Raw genomic sequence first — 17143 nt, 5'->3', positions numbered from 1 at the left:
TATTCTGATCTTACCATCCTAATTGGTATTGCCCTAATTACATTGGGGCCTGCTTCATCTGGACTAGGTCTAGGCCTCACGATACTGATAGGCACTGCTCTAAAAGCACTGGGACCTACCTTGATCTGGTAGCACTTTGTGCATCACCCTCCTTAAGCTTTATAATGTCATTCGAGTCTTCCTTAGAGTAGATATCCTCTATTTCACTGAGGAGCTGATAGTATCATGATGGTGGAGTCAGGTCATCAGGGTTCGAGTTATACAAATGGTACCACTCTGGGTATGGCTCTCTTGACATTCTCTTGTTCACCGTTTCCCCTATAACATACACGATCCACCACAAGGTATAATCCTATCCAGTAACATCCAATCAAGCAGCCATATTTCACAATTATTACTAACATTCAATCACCATTCATCACAATAGTTAACAATCAATCATTATTCATAATCTTTAACCAAGAATTAACCATTTATCACAGCACAAATCAGGCAACACAGTGCAACTTAGATAGAGCCAAAACCTTTACTTTGATACCAACAAGTATAACACCTCCTTTCTTACCTATTGTATGTTAATTGGAACCTTTATAACACATTTCCCAGCGTTTCCGGCTAAAAAATTTCAGTTTCAAAATTTCACATTTAATTCTATCTGTACACTGGTCATCCGAAATTGAGCCAACTTTAAAAATTCATAACTAATTCTAGAAAAATTGAAATAAGGTGATTCCAATTTTCATGATAATCTTGCTAAGATTTCTATAGAGTAAAAATATTCATTAGACTCAATTCTATCTAAAACAGCACCAAAAAATTCAACAATGTGCACTGTTCATATGGTCAATTTTTGAATTTTCAGGATTTTAGCCCAACTTTAGAAGGGTATAACTCTTAGCAAAAAACTTGAAATTTGATGTTTTACCACTTGATTTAAAACTAAAAATGAGATCTATTCAGCTGCAAAATCTCAGGTCCAAATTCCGTAATTTACTTATTATTTTATGAGTCACCATTTTGCCCCTAACTTAGGTAATTTTATCCCCTAACCATTTCTTTCTTGAATTTGATATTCCTTTTTCCTTTTCCATACCCTTAGACATTCTACCACTCAATATTTCAACACTTGGGCATGTCATACCAATATAATTTACAACATATTACCATTCATAATCCATTACAAACTTGGCATAAAGTTTAGTAACACATCACATGCCATTCCAAAATAACATAATGATCATCAAGCTTCTTTATCCCCAATACCAACTCCTTGCCTTGATCCATGGATGAGCCACTTCCAAGATGATAAATAAATTGACATGGGGGGAATGAGATTTCATGGAAATCTTAGTAGTATTTGATTGTTTATCCAATAATATGCTAAGAAAGAAACATTAAACTTCCACACTAACACAATTCAACGCATTTGGCCAAAGCATAAATCAAGGGTATCAAACCAACCAAGATCACAACACAAGTTCCTCAATCTAAGTAAACAACAAATCACATTAAACATGCAAGATAAACAATCAAATTATAATTCAAAGCTACCTTTTAACGCTTGTCCAATTCGGTCACCTCAAGGAACAATGATCCTCCTTAATTCCTCCTCACAAAACCTATTAAATCAATGATAAAGCCCAATTTTTATACATTCTATCCCACATTAATTTAGGATTTAAATGATAATTTTGAGCTTAATTGGATTGTTATGTATTATTGGATTAATTGGTTGATTTTTGGATTTTTCATAAAAATTGAGATTTTGAATTAAAAATATAAATATTCTGTGATTTCCTATCTTTGACTTGGAATTAATTTTTCTTATTTCTTTCGGAACAAGTCTCATATTTTTAGAAAAATTACTTTTAAAAAGTTTTGTAATTTCTTGCGTAATTTTTGTGCATATTTAATATTTAATTTTTGATTATATTTGGATGTAATCTACATTAATGGATGCACTTAAATTCTTGTAGGTTAAGAAAGAGTATATAAGTAATCTAATGGTGCAAGATTGTTTCTTAGAATCTAAGCACAATCTAATGGCTGATATCAAGTGGGTCAATTAATTACTAATGGGCCTGAGTTTTGGGTCCAAGAAAATTTTCTTTTCCCCCACTAAAATAATCCCTCTAGCATGCTGAAGATCATTTCTTCCCTATCCATCACACCCACGGACACCATTTTAACGCCAACTCTCTTCCTCTACCAAAAATCCTCCAGCCTACGCCTTGCACCATACCTTCCCTCATCCCATATTCACTATATACCATCTCTCACCATCATCACTCCACATATACAAAAGCATTACCTCTCATCATCATCAATTCATGTCTTTTCCTTGGCCAATTTCCCATCTACATCTCATCATTCATGGCTATGGCATCTAACAACTTTGGAGGAGGAGACATGTTGATGGAAGCTTAAACTTATTTGGGAGACAACTTAGGAAGAGCAAAGAGGAGGCTTGAGCCTTAGGCTAACATTTGAAGACCACAAGAAAGTGATATTCCATTTATCTTTTTAATTTAAGGACTTAAGATTATTTAGTTTTAAATAATTTTAAGTTGTATTTTTGTAAGACAATTTAGTTTTAGATTGTCATTTTTCTGCTTGGATTGGATTGATATTTGGATTTTGTTTGTACTGAGACACTTGCTGGAATTTATGTTTATGAACCTTTGCATTGTTAATTGAATTTATAATTGAGTTTTCATTATGAGTTTAATTATCAATGTGGTTTGAATTCCAAAATTTGGGTTCTTTTGCCTCTTAATTGTTTAATTAAGTTGGTTAATTGTCTAATTGTTTAATTGGATAATTTCAAACATAATTTTCAGAATTAATTTGAGCTGTTTTCATTGATTTTTAATAAGCTTAATTAACTAATCTTATACTGTTATGAGTTCTCTAATAGTTTAAGGGTTTTTGAAGTTGAGGGTTCCCTTTATTTCAAACAGGTGATTAAATTTATTAATTCCACTCTCTTATCACTTCCCTTTAGTCTAATTGACTAATTAAGGTTATGAAGGTTAAATCCACAGGAATCCTAAGTTGTCTCCTCTACCTTATCCTTACCTGAAGAGAACTTCTCCATTTTTACTTATTAATTTTCGTTGCTCTTTAGTCAATTTTCCTTATTTATTATTTTAAATTTTTTTCTTCAAAAAAAATCCCCCCAAAAATTGCATTGCATTCATTTAGTTTAATTTAATTTTCATATAGATTTTAGGACCTTTGCATCATGCGTTTAGAATTAGAATTTTGTAATTTAGTTTAAGTCCAATTTATTGCATTTTTTTCACCTAAATTTTTACCTAAAGAAACCCATAACTTGCTCTTTGGAAGTAATGACCTTGGTCAATCTTGAACTACAAATTAATTAGGACCTGATTTAATTAAATGCTTTAATGACAGAAGCATCACCAATCAAGTATAAACATAGGTCACATTAATAGTCAAACCACTTAAACATGGCACTTTACCTTTAACTTAACAATTTCCCCCTTTTTCTTGGATTTTTAATAAAATAATTCCTCCTTTAGAATCAACAACCTCATCACTCATTCCCACACAATTTTTCATGAGGAATCCAAATATGAAATTAGATTTTTAAAAATCAAACTCCTTCCCTATGAAATCATGTTGGCCGAATAGGGGTATATACTTCCAAAAAATTTTTTTTTACTCTAATGATTTTAAACACTTCCCAATAGTATATCTCTACACAAAAGCATGTTTTAAACCCATTGAAATCATCAAATCAAACTAAAACAAACTGTTGCCTCATATACTGTTGTTGGCCGAATTGAACCCCTAGAACTTTGGTGGATTTTCTTCCAAAATCAATCGATACACCGCTTATAAATGCTTATTCTACTTGATATTTAAGGTCTCTATCCTTCTCTAACATCACATGATCCATTAAAATTTTGGGCAGCATGTACACTTAATTTTTCAACTCAAAAACCTAATTAAGTTAGTGCAAAACTTAGGGATAAGGAGGCTTAAGCATACCTTGATGTTTCCCTAATATAAAATAGATGATTCCTTGCTTAAAACCTCAATAACTTCAGTCTCCGTTGGTCAAAAAAGAAAATGGCAGCACCTCCCCTCTTTTTCCAAATTTTTCCAACATTTTTTGTATTTTAGGAAGGGGTATTTATAGAAAATATAATCTTCCATTCCCCTCTCAACTTGGACGTCCAAGGTGGTAGGAAATGAAGTGTGTTGGCAGCCATCAAGTGCCTCATAGCTTCAGATTTAACCATGTGTCCCAACTCTAGAATTTTCCAACATTTATCCCTTAATTTTGCATTTTATTTAATTAAATATGGAGCTGTCTAGAAGCTGCATGAATTTAGGCCCTTATTGGGGTCAATATGGGCTCCACGAATGGTTTGGGCTAGTCCAAAAAGATGGCCCACAATCCAAATCAAAATCCCAAACCAATTCGAAACTTTATTAGTTACTATTCACTAGTAACCTTCTATAATTTTTTCAGACCTCCAAAAATTCATTTCTCTCTATGATAATTTACCTTTTAATATTAGAACATGATCAGGAAGTTTTCAGAATTTTTTGCCACCTCTAAGTATTTATTTTGAATTTTCTCCGATTAGGCCTCTATCCGTGCTACTGTGAGAAAATAAATTTTCTAAAATTAATTACTAAGCTTCTAAGGCCTAGAACCAATTTTATAAATTCAAATAAATACTTAGATGATTTTTCCATAATTTTTTCATAATTATTGAGGCCTTTAACTAATTAAAATAATTATTTTTTCCTAATTTTTTAATATTTTCCTGAAAAACCTCCGTTTACGAGAAATTCCATAACAATTTATTTTCATGATAATTCCACCTTTTAGGCCTCAACCAAGTTTTCAAAACCTCTAACTTATACTTTTCCTATTTTTTAGAAATTTTCTAGAATTTTTCTCTAAATTTGCTATTTTGCCTTTCTTAGACCGATAATCATGAAAATGCCAGCCCGGACCTTATCAGGATTTCGCATCAAAAGTTGGTTCGTCTCCCTGTCTAGTTTCTACATTGGTCCTCATCCCAAATTTTGATTCCCTATGTCCAAGTAAAATTTCTCAGGATGTGACACGCTTTGGCTCGAACTCCAGGTGCTAAATAGGGAAGAGAGAGCTCAGATAGGAATATAAGATGAAGGTTCAACATGAGTGTTATATGAGGAGGGGCAGAAAGACCTTTATGCCCATTTATCTATTCCTATTTCCATCCTCATCCTTTCTCTATTTTTTATCTTGAAATTAGAAAATAAACTCAGAAATTATTCCACCATGTTTCATATGGATTTTCCTTATGCATTACCTTCTTTACCCATGAAATAATTTCTCTAAAAATTTTGGGTCAAAAATTAACTCCTAACCATTTTTCTAAAATTTTTTAAGAAAATAGCCCTCAATTCCAGAAATTAATCCTTAATTCATTTTAAGAATTTTATGCCTTAATTAGATTCTTTACCTCACAAAATAATTATCCTAAAAATCCCAACTCAAATATAATCCTCTAACTATTTTTTCTTGAACTTTCATGAAAAAAGGTTCTTTTAACTCCTGAAAATTAACTTTAAAATTATTTAAGCCCTTTTGGGTAAATAAGCTTTTACATAAAATTTCTAAGCCCTCAAATTCATATTTCATAATTTTTCTCTTTAATTTAAGCTTTAAATAATTTTAATAAATTTTTTTTCTGAATCAGAGAATTTAGAGTGTGACATATAACAACTTTTGTGAGTAGAAAAATAAATTAATAAGGTGTCAAGTTGATGTGTTTTCATGATAATAATAAATGTAACAGTTTGATGGTTGGTAATATGATTCTAATTCAACACTGTTAATTTAGTATAGCTTAGTATAGCTTAGGTCATCAATTAAGGCTCCCAAAAATGAACATGACTCGAGTTGCATCATTGTGCTATAATCCTTGCAATTTGGTAAATTTATTGCATTTGACCCTAAGACATAACGACACGGTCAAATCAATTGGCGCAGTTGCCAGGGAGCTAAGCAATTGGTTCCCTAGACTAGTTAATTGACAACTTTGGTTGATTGGGGATTTATGAGCCTCTTAGATTACATTTTTACACTGTGCCTAATAGGTTTTGCATTGCATAAAAATTTTTGAGATATACAAACAAAGATCTTGGTTTTGGTTTTCTTTTTGCATGTAGTTTCATACACTTCATAGCATTCTTTGCATTTTTTGAGTTTGTGCTGAACTCTTGGAGGCTTTGCATAGTTTTTGTGCCTTTTAATTTTATTCTACCACTGTTTCTGCAGTTGCTTTATTCTAAGATCACTTCTGCCAATAATTTCATCCCGACCAAGCATTATCTAGCCGAGACAAATATTCCTTTCACTTCTGAGTTTGCTTCTGTGAAATTTTTTGTCACAACCAATTCAAGTCTTGCAGTGACAAAAATCCTTACTTAGCCAAAATTTCTCTAAGTCTTAAGAAGTCATTGGGATTTAATTGATTTGCTTTCTTATGGCTTGGTTTAATAATAACTTAGATCTATCTTATCAATCTTCCTCTTTTATAGGTGATAACACTGAATGGGTGGTGACTTCTCTCAAGAGCTTACTATCATATGAGAAGAACTTAATCTTCTTCTGGCTCGTATGGATCATAGAGAACAAGGTGAGACCTACCAAGGACATGATACACCCTACCCTAACCATGACCATAGCTATGATTAGATAAATGAACCTCCTCATTCCCCTTACCATACCCCTTCATTCCATTTACACCCAACCCAACATCCACCACCAGGACCACACTATGACTTCTCACCTCCACCACATAATCCACACTTTGAATACTTTCCATCACATCATCCATATCATAAGCTAAACCTTCCATCGCATGAACTCTACCACCAATACCCCTCCTTAGCACACCAACTATTCCATGAACCATCACATCATTCTATCCATGCCCTCCTTCATATCATGAACCTTCTCCTCCACCCCACTTTGAGCCTCAACCTCAATCTTATGGTCTAGACTCATTCCTCACAATACCAAATATGGATGACCAAATAAGGAAATTGAGAGAGATGTGTGACACTCTAAAGATCCACTTTTTTGAGTTGTCTAGAAGTAAAGAGTTATTTGGGATATCCAAAGAAGAAGAGGAAAGATTAGAGGACATTGAGGATTGGATTAAAGCCTTTACCAATCATGTGCTCTGGAAGAAGACAAGCAATGTTTTAAAAGCCGGACCGGAAGTCGAGCCGGAAAGAGTAGCGGGTCATGGTTCAACCGGTTGAAACGGTTGGACCGTTCGGTCGAACCGGTAAGATAATAATTAAATTAAAAATAGTTATATAGTATATATATAATATGATAAATATAATTAGCATAATTTATAGTAAAATTATGTTTACTATATATGTTTTAACAAAATAAAATTCCTTAAGTCCTTAGCAATCTAACACTACATGACTCCTAAGTACTCAATATAATGCACTAAGACAAATGACTTCATGACTTGTCAAATATTGGAGGATCTTGATTAAGCCAAGCATGAGTCTCCAAAAAGGCATCTGGGTCTGCAGCCTCTGCACTGTGACTATCAATGTCTTGTTGAGAAAATGATCCCAAATCAACACCTGCTCCAACTCCAATGTCAAAGCATCTATCCTCAACTTGAGCCTCATTGCCTCTCTCTTCATAATTATCTTTATAAAATAGTTTGCAACAATCATATTATTGAAATTAGTCAAATGTAAAATATAAATTAAAAAAATAGAAAGATTAAAAAACATCTAACCTTCTTCATTGATGAAAACATTTGGCATTGGTAGTGTTGTATCATCATAAATGATGTCTTCTTCGATCTCATCAGCACGAAATGTTGAAAGTGGAGGAGAATCAACTTCTTCAGTTATCCAGTATTCAATCTTATCAATACTTTCATAATCAATAGGATCAAAAGTTTTGTTCTTGTTAACAACTCTGAAAAACAAATGACAATAACATAGTATTAGCATTAATTTAATCAATTGTTTAGAAAATATAAATTCAAGTAGAGTCTAAAAGTTAGAAAAATATACCTATTCCTCAAACGAAAATTGTAATGAACAAAGACAAGATCATTCAGCCTTTTATGCTCCAACCTGTTCCTTTTCTTAGAGTGTATTCTTTCAAAGACACTCCAATTCCTTTCACAACCTGATGAAGATGCAGTTTGGCTTAACAATTGAATAGCCAACTTTTTCACATTTGGACAACTACCTCCAAAATATCGCCACCATTCATCTGTCATATCAAAAATAAAACATCATCAAATGATTAAGTCACAGGCTTAATACCTAAGAATCAAGAATCATGACTCATCAAACTATCATCAAACATTAAAATATAAAACTTTACCAGGTCGCATTGATTTTGCAGATTCAAGGGCCAAAGGATGACTAAAGCTACCACTTCTATTTTGGTACTGTGTGCCTTCTTGCAAGAACTTGGTCTTATTGGAAGCTACTTTTCTATTTATAACTGTAAGATATCCATTCATAACCTCTGGCTTTTGAGAAAAGTTAGCCTGGTCATAAAGAAAAGCAGGATTTAAGACATAAGCTGCTGTGTGAAGATCTTGACGAAGCTGTGTATCCCACCTTCTCTTAATAATTCTTGTATAAGGCTTGTATAAAGTTTTTTTGTTCATGAAAGTACTCTTGATAGCTTTCCTTGCCCTATACATACCCTCATAGATATATCCAAGTGAAGGCCTATCATCAGAATCAACTATTCTCAACAACCGAACAAGTGGTTTCACAACTTCAACAATAATCTTACAATCATTCCAGAACTTGTTATCTAATATAATCAATGTTACATCTTTGGCTCTCTGATCTCTACAGTATCTGGAATCTAAAAATGCCTTGCTAGTTACCAGGGCTTGTAAATCATGCTTGTGATCAAGAAGACTTTTTAATGCAATAAATGTGGTAGCAAACCGTGTAGGTCCTGGACGGATGATTTCTTTCCAACCTTCTCTTTTTCTCAGCCAGGCAAGTAAAAATGCATGATTGTAAATGAATTTTGAAACCTTTGAAGCTCTTGATGCCAAACTAGTAACAAGAGCCATTTTGCCAATGTCCGCTAAAATCAAATTTAAGCAATGGGCAGCACATGGAGACCAATATATAGAAGGATGCTTGTCAGTTAATAACCTCCCAGCAGCTTTATAATTAGCTGCATTATCGGTTACCAAATGAACCACATTATCCACACCAACAAATGTAACCATTTCCAAGAATAAGTTACAAAGAGTTTGAGCATCCTTCACAATATCTGAGGCATCAACAGACTTAATGAACACAATCCCTCTAGGACAGTAAACAAGAAAATTAATCAATTGCCTATTTCTTTGATCTTGCCAACCATCAGCCATTATTGTGCAACCAGTTTCTGCCCAAAAGCCTCTACACTCATCAACTAACAATTGAACCTCCTTTTTCATATCTTGTAGTAATTTGGTTCTAAAAGCATGATAAGATGGCCCTTTATAACCAGGTCCAATAGCTGCAATAGCATCTATCATAGGCTGGAAGTAAGGAGAATTAACAGCATTAATTGGAATACAACAATCATAGAGCCACCTAGCCATAGCTAAGTCTGCTCTATGCACAGCTTCCTTACCTGCAAACGCACTTCTAATTCCCGGTTGTGCACCTGGACTTGTCCTTGGGGCAAAGAATTTGTCTATTGGTGCAGATGGCTTTCTTTTCATAGCTTGAGATGGTCTTAAGGCAGAAGTTTGAATATTTTGCTGAGAAGAAGTTGGAGCAGGAGTTTGAATCTGTGTCGGAGGAACCTCTTGCAAATTTGGAGCATCCCCTTCAAATGGTGTGACACTAGGACCATAGGGATTGTCCTCCTCATATATATCTTGTTTCTTACCTTTCTTCTCTTCAATTTCTTTCAAATTTTCTCCCAACCGAAAGCGAACATCACCCGGAACTTTTTTACAACTTATTATATCTCCTTTTATTCCCGCAAGATGCTGTTTCATTCTATGTATCCCTCCACCTCCAAATTCCTTTGCACAATACAAACATCTCAAGCGAGGTTTGCCACTTGAGTTTTTGCTAGCTACTTGAACACAATGTTCCCATGCAGGATCAGCCTTCGATCTCACAGATTGTGTAGATGGAGCATTATCAGATACTTCTTGTGGTTGGGATGACATCTTCTAATTTCTACAATACAAAAAATACACAATAGTATCAATTAATTATAACTAGTAAACATATCTAGAGAGCATGTTAATTAAGAAAAGGATTTTGTATTTAAGCACTCAATTATTTAAACAATTAATTATAGTTCATGGAAATATAATTATAATTTTATGGATCATGTAGGAGTGTAGGTACAAAGAACCAGTAAACCTTTAGCAGGAGGCATAAAGAAAGTCGATTTATTAAAATTTAACAAGAACCGCGTAATGCAATGAGCAAAGCTCATCAATCCACTTCTTTTACTATAACCTAGTGAGATGGACGATCTTGATGTAAGTACAAGAGCAATTCTATGCCAAGAAGAGGCAGCTTGTAACAAGTAACTACTGCATGGCAATTATGCTGACACTATTTATAATTTAAGAAGATAGGTGTTCATAGATAATAATAAAAATAACATATCATAAGCATTGTGTACCCAACTAAATATACTCCTAATCCTAAGTAACAGTAAACTTATTTTTTCCAAAATAATTCCTCATTGAATGTTTTCTATGTTTCTGAACTTCCTACATGAGCACATTATTACGCCCTTGATTCAATCAGATAATCATTGAAGGGGAAAATACTTTCTACTTTATTAAAAAAAAAAAAAGAATTGAAAGAGGAACTGATGTCTACTATATGTACCTTCTGATTCGCCCATGATACCAAGCTACAAAACAAACAGAAATTTCCAAAGATGGTTGCCAAATAATGAATTATGATCATGAACACATATTAATAGGTGATTCAAATTTGCTACCAATCATTATGGCTACTCTCAGTACCCTACCGACTTTAATGCAGCTATAAGCGTTTTCTCTTGGACAAAGCAAGAAAATACAAGAAACTTGTATTTTAGATGTGGAAGAAGAACTCATAAAACAATCCACGGCAAGTGCCAGAAGGCAAAATCAGACTTAAAAGCAATCAAAACTATTTTCTACTAATGATGCTCAAAACTGTTGATTAGTACAAAAAGAAATTACAATTGACCGTTGAAAAAATTTCTGCAGCATCAATCCAGAACTATTGACTAGTAAATAAGTGGCAAAATGAGACATATAATTTGGATACATGCAGCAAGCACGAACGTACACAGGGAGAGGGCGGTGAGCATCATATATCTGCCATCTGGACAGTTGGTCTAAACGAGCCAAATGCTGTGACAGTTGGTTTATTTTTATATTTCTTTCTAACTTAGTTCCAAACTCAACAAAATCCTCCTGGTTACATGCAAATGGAAACATATATACGTATATGACAGTTACACTTCTGAATTGTTTTATCATATTCTTCAGTACATTCAACCTGTATTAAACGCATATTTAGGAGACAGATCACGATGTAGCTGAAGTAAACACAAGTTGGTCAGCTCGCTGCGAAGAAAAATGGATCCTAACATGGATTCCTCGGTCACAGCTCAGAGCTCACTCAACACACGTATATATAAGCTTATACACCGGTCAAAATCAAATAGTTATAGGCTTACAGCTTATTCAATATATATATATAAGCATCAAACGCTATCTTCTCCATCAGCACTACTGGTAGTCGGCTCTGGTTTTGGCAAACTAAACAGAGCATCGGTTCATTGAAATTTGAAACAGCCGATTACGGTACCGATACAATGAGCAGATGACTTACCTGTTTAGAATCCAATGAGCAGAGAATGATTTACCTGTTTAGAATCCAAGAGATTTGAATTGTGATGACTTCAAATTTATGATCACCTCTGCCTTCAAGCCTCCACTTCTCTGACTTCGGTTTTTCAGTCCAGCTCCTTCAAAGCGAGAACGTGCGGACGCTGAATCAGAAATAACCTGATCGGGAATGCTGGTGGACGACGGCGCGTATGAACAGAGCACGACGGAGCACGGTGGAGGACGACGGAGCACGGTGGAGGACGACGGAGGAAGACGGAGCACGGTGGGGACCTAGGGCACTCAAACTCACAAAGTCGGTCCCGCCACTCTCACGTTCGTTCGACGGAAAGGCCAAGTCAGAAAGAGCCAAAAACAGGGGTCTTTTTTTTAAATTTTTTTTTTTAATGTAATATATGGACTTTTGGCAGTTTTTGGGCCTTTTGTTTTATTTTATTATGAAGACATTCAGCCCGTCCGGTTTTTACAAATCCGGAACGGCTTCCGGCCCAACAACGGCTTCCGGCCCAACAGCGGATAAAAGGCGGTCCAACACGGATGAACCACTCAGGCGGTCCAAACTCTCTGTCCGAGCCGTTGTGTGGACCGGGCGACGGTCGGACCGGTCGGACCGTCCGGTCCGGTCCGGTTCTTAAAACCTTGAAGACAAGAGGAGAAGAAGGAGCTCCATGGCCCTATGACTCAGATGATTCAGAGGAAGAAGAGGAACAAGAACTTAATGACCAAGAGTCGAATGCCACATCAAGGATGGAAAGTTCCCTACCTCTTATGCCTATACCCAGTGGACCTACTAAAGCACAAGAAGTACAGAACTAGAAAGGAATAAACAAAAGTCTCCATTATTATCTGGCAATGATCCTGTTCTCATAGAAGTAGACTCTTCTACTATTTTGCTTAATAAAACTCTTGAATTGAGTAATAGTGAGGTGGATAAGGAGATTGTTTGTGAATCCCCTCATCAATTGGTTAAAATTGCAAATGCTCAATATGTAACTTATAGTTGTAATGACTCTACTTCTTTGTGTGTGATGAATTGAATGATAAGCATGCCTGTCTTCCTGTACTATAGATGATACTCACTCTACACTTGTTAATGATTCATTTTCTTGTACTGGAAGTGCTATTATTGATAAGTATGAATATTTGGAAATTGTTGAGCCTTATTTCAGTACTACTGTGGAAGAGTTGATTGAAAATAACCATTACCTTAAGAGTCAAATTTGTAACATCCAAAGTTTTAGGCCTAGAAGTACCAGTAATAGCCTGAATTAGATAGGCTATCAGACCCCCTTTTTAGCAGAAGTCCCAAAGATGAGAAAGGAAGTCAAAGTAGTTTCAGGGACTAAACTGCAAAGTAAAAGTTTTAAGGGGCTAAAGTGTAATAAAGTTAGAGACTCCAGTAAAGTCTCAAAGGCCCAGAGAGAGAGAAAAGAGACTAGACACAGGCCAAAGGTTAAGTTAGAAACCTCAAAGAGAGGATTATATGAAGTTAAGTCCAAGTAGGGACTAAACTGTAAATTCCGAAAGTTATGACCAACAGGGGTAAAAATGGAAGAGGGTACAGAAAATTCTAAAAAAAATCCCAGAAAATGGAAAATAATATTCTAAGACTCTTCTATGAAGAGAAATGACAAAAATACCCCTGAGGCAGCTTAAATGGAATTTATGAGGTTATGGCCAATAAAACAAGTATACCATTTGAGGTAATTATTTAAAATAGCAAGAGACCTCAAAAATATATACAAAAATGAGATTAAATGGTTGGAAGGTTGTACTAATTTATAAAATTAGTCCCGTAACCAAAAGGCCAGTGGAGTGGCTTTAATAAATTAAAGAACCGGTTTTGCCGATAAAAGGGTATTTTAGTAAACAAATTTTATACAAGGCTTAAAGGAAGTGTTATGGCCTGAGAAAATTCATAGATATTCTCTAGAATGAAGGGGAATTTATGGAGTAGACAGAAGAATTTTCTGAACTCTGGAAGGCCATAAAGAAAGCTGGAGAAACGTGGGCCAAGTAAATTTAGAGGAAGCTTATGAAACAAGTTTGATCCAATGGCTAGGATTTGATCTCCCTTTTCCTCCACCACTTTTATGACACTTGGCACCTTCTAGAAGAATTAGGTAAGCATGATGTAATAAGGTGATGCAATGATGATGTAAAAGTCCACTTGAACTTCCAAAATTGCCCTTACTCCTTCTTCTAGCTACCAAGGGCATTTTGGTCCATTCAAGCCAACTTTTTGGCTATAAATGGGCACTCTCCCTCCCCCCATTTCAGTCAAGATGATGAACCTAAGGGGAAACTCTTGCAATTTTGATTCTTGGAGCTTAAATCAAGAGGAAAACACCTACTTTGATCAACCGAGTTTAGACCTGAGGTTAGTAAGTTGTTTCTTCTTGTTTATTGCTTTGAATCTTTGGTTTTATGGTTAAAAAAATGTGAGATCCCCTATGAGGAGGTGCTGGGCGAATTGACATAAGCTTAGGGGAGGATTATTTTGATGTTAGATCTAGCTAAAACACATGGATTAAAGGTTATATCAAGTGGATCTATGTGGAAATTAGAAAAATTACGTGCTGATTTGATGCCTATTTTGAATTAGTTACTCTGCGTATCTGATTCTCAAATTTTGCATGCTTAAATTACACTCTGTGAGCTTTAAATCCATGGGTAGAACACTCCATTTGGATATGTGTACGATTTATGGTGATTTTTCAAAGTTAGAGATTGAAATCTGGAAACAGTGTTGAACTTTTAGAAGAGTGTCGAGTTCCGTACAATTCCGGTGCTGTTCAGCGTAGAATTGGTTCCTGAAAATATTTTTTCCTTTAAATTTAACTTAAGGAGCTTTCAGTGACACTTGGAAGCACTCAATTTGAATTTTTCTAGATTTAATTATGAATTTTCAAAGTTGAGCAAAAATTCTGGAGATTCTGCGTGAACAGTACCCGCGAACCAAAATTTCCACATTTGATCTTCTTGAATCTAAGGCCATCTAAAGTGATCCTAATTGAGAAGAAATGGATCATAAGGATGGGAAATGATGAGATTTATGTTAGAAAAGCTAGAAAGAAAACCCTAAGACTAAGAGAAAGGGTTGAGGTTCAAGAGAGCTAGTTTTGAACTTTATGTAATCTAGTGGTCCTAATAGATTGTATGATCATTATGACTATGTTTAGGACCTTTGGAACATCCAAGAGGATGTTTGATGATGTTGATTGAAAGCTAACATGGTTGGAAAGTCAAGGGAGTCAAAGGAAAAGTAAGAGGAAGGCTTGAGGTGCAAGGTAGTGAACTTACCTATTGTCATTGCTTGATGTTGTATGCTTGTGTGTTGCCGTGTACATGTTATTGAATGTTAATGTGACATGTTTTAGCTACTGTAATTGCTATTCATGATGAGTAGATTATATCTCCATGGCCATGCATCAAGAAGTTAGCTTTGAGCATGCTAGTATGTCACTAATTAACAAGAGAATAAACAAGTTACGTGTAGTGCATTAGCATCCATCTAGCATGATTATGTGGTATTGTTTGCTACTGAGATTCCCCTGAATCTCATCCCTCCCTAACCAACCATTTAGGTCAATCAATGATGGACACTAACGGCATGAGAAGCAAGGAGAAGAAAGTGGAGAATTATTAACGTTAATGATTGAGATTATGTTCAATGTATAATTCTCCTATGTTGTAAATTATGTTATGAATGCCATCAATTCAATGTATGTGCTTAAGATATATATGGCATGAATGAAAGTATATGATTATGAATGAGAAAGATCAAGCCCATGCTATGTATGTCAAAGAAATAAAAAGAATTAAAGCAAGGAGATATTAAGGGATAAAACGTAGGTCCTGAAGCAGTTAGTTTTGAGCTTCAGTTTGACCTATCAAATGAATGAGTTAAGTCACGAGATTTGGCAGACTCATTGTACACATCTCAAGCTTTAAAATGAGAGGTAAATCACCTTGTTTGGATGTGTATATAAAGTGATATGAATTTTCAAAGTTAAGGCGCAGAATCTAGAAAGTCCAGATTTTATCAAAGAATAGTAATCTTATTCCAATAAACTGTACGTTTTCAGTGAGGATGAGTTCAGTTGAATATTTTTCCCTTAAAGAGCATTGAAAGAGCTTTCTGTAGAATTTTGGAACACCTCCATACGATTTTTCTAAAATTAGTTATGATTTTTCAAAATTGGACCTGTAATCTGAAACTGGACAGTGAACAGTAATTTTCCGAAAATTAACGTCCAAACTAAAATTTTTAAGTGTAAGACCATCCAACATGGTCTGGAATGGTTCTAAATGAATGCTAAGGTACTATATAAGTAAGGTGTGACAAAATTCATGATAATTCTAATGAGTTTATAGCTTCTAACATTATTGAGAAAGACTCTAACGTTGCAATTGATAAAATCATGAATGTAAATAAGTCTTTCCAACAAGTTTTGTCTTGTGATTTGCCTCCTGATTTATCTTGCATTGTAAATAGTAGTATGCATAAATCTTTTTATTCTTTCTTTTCTCCCCCTTTAAACATTATCTCTTGTGAATGTGATAGTGATGTGCTGTACTCCAACAACTGTCAGTTGGATTCTTCAGCTTCCACTTCACAGAAGCTTAAGTATTTTAAAAATTTAAATAAATGTTTGACTCCTATTGATGGGAGTACTTTTGATTTTCTTGGTTGTGATAGTTACTTGGAGAGATTAACTTATAAGCTGTCTTTATTTCATTTTTATTCTCTTCATGTTCCTACTTTTGGATGTGGTATTGCTGTGGGTTCTACTTGTTTGCGGGACTCCACGCTACCATCACCAGGGAAGACCAAAAATGGAGAAGTAAGCACACTGAAGAAATGCATGTTTCTCATCTGGGATGAGAATTTCTCCTACAAGAGTTTGAAGAGATTTCGTCCTCAAAGTTGTCCCTTTCCTTCCTTAACTCTTATGTATTCAATTATTACTCGTTTTCTGAGATAAGTATGGGGGAAGGACATATCCAGTAGTAAAGGTAGTTTGTTTTCTTTTCTTTTCCTTCCTTTTTAGTTTTGGTTTCTCTTGTTTAGGGTTGCACTTGAGTGTTGCATTGGGGACAATGCAATGTTTAAGTGTGGGGGAGGGATTGATTTGGTGATTGTGTTATGTTTTTCTATGTTTAATGGAAAATCTAGTTTTCTGGAAAAAAATTTTAAAATTTTGATTGATTTTTGAACT

The 17143-nt window shown here is 34.8% G+C and overlaps 1 protein-coding gene across 1 annotated transcript; it reads right to left on the bottom strand.

The window, feature by feature from the left end:
• Positions 1–7516: 7516 nt before the first annotated feature.
• On the bottom strand, positions 7517–10226 carry LOC114715043 (uncharacterized). Its single transcript, XM_028899849.1, has 4 exons — positions 8408–10226; positions 8089–8293; positions 7806–7990; positions 7517–7713 (listed from the first exon to the last, which is right to left on the bottom strand). The coding sequence occupies exons 1-4, from the start codon at positions 10224–10226 to the stop codon at positions 7517–7519; spliced, it is 2406 nt and encodes an 801-aa protein (XP_028755682.1).
• Between the last annotated feature and the right edge of the window lie 6917 nt (positions 10227–17143).

This window comes from Neltuma alba, unplaced genomic scaffold, assembly GCF_004799145.2.
Source record: "Neltuma alba isolate B1F8T4 unplaced genomic scaffold, ASM479914v2 tig00011573_pilon, whole genome shotgun sequence".
NCBI classification, from domain to species: Eukaryota; Viridiplantae; Streptophyta; class Magnoliopsida; order Fabales; family Fabaceae; genus Neltuma; species Neltuma alba.
This window is presented reverse-complemented; position numbering and strand designations above follow the sequence as displayed.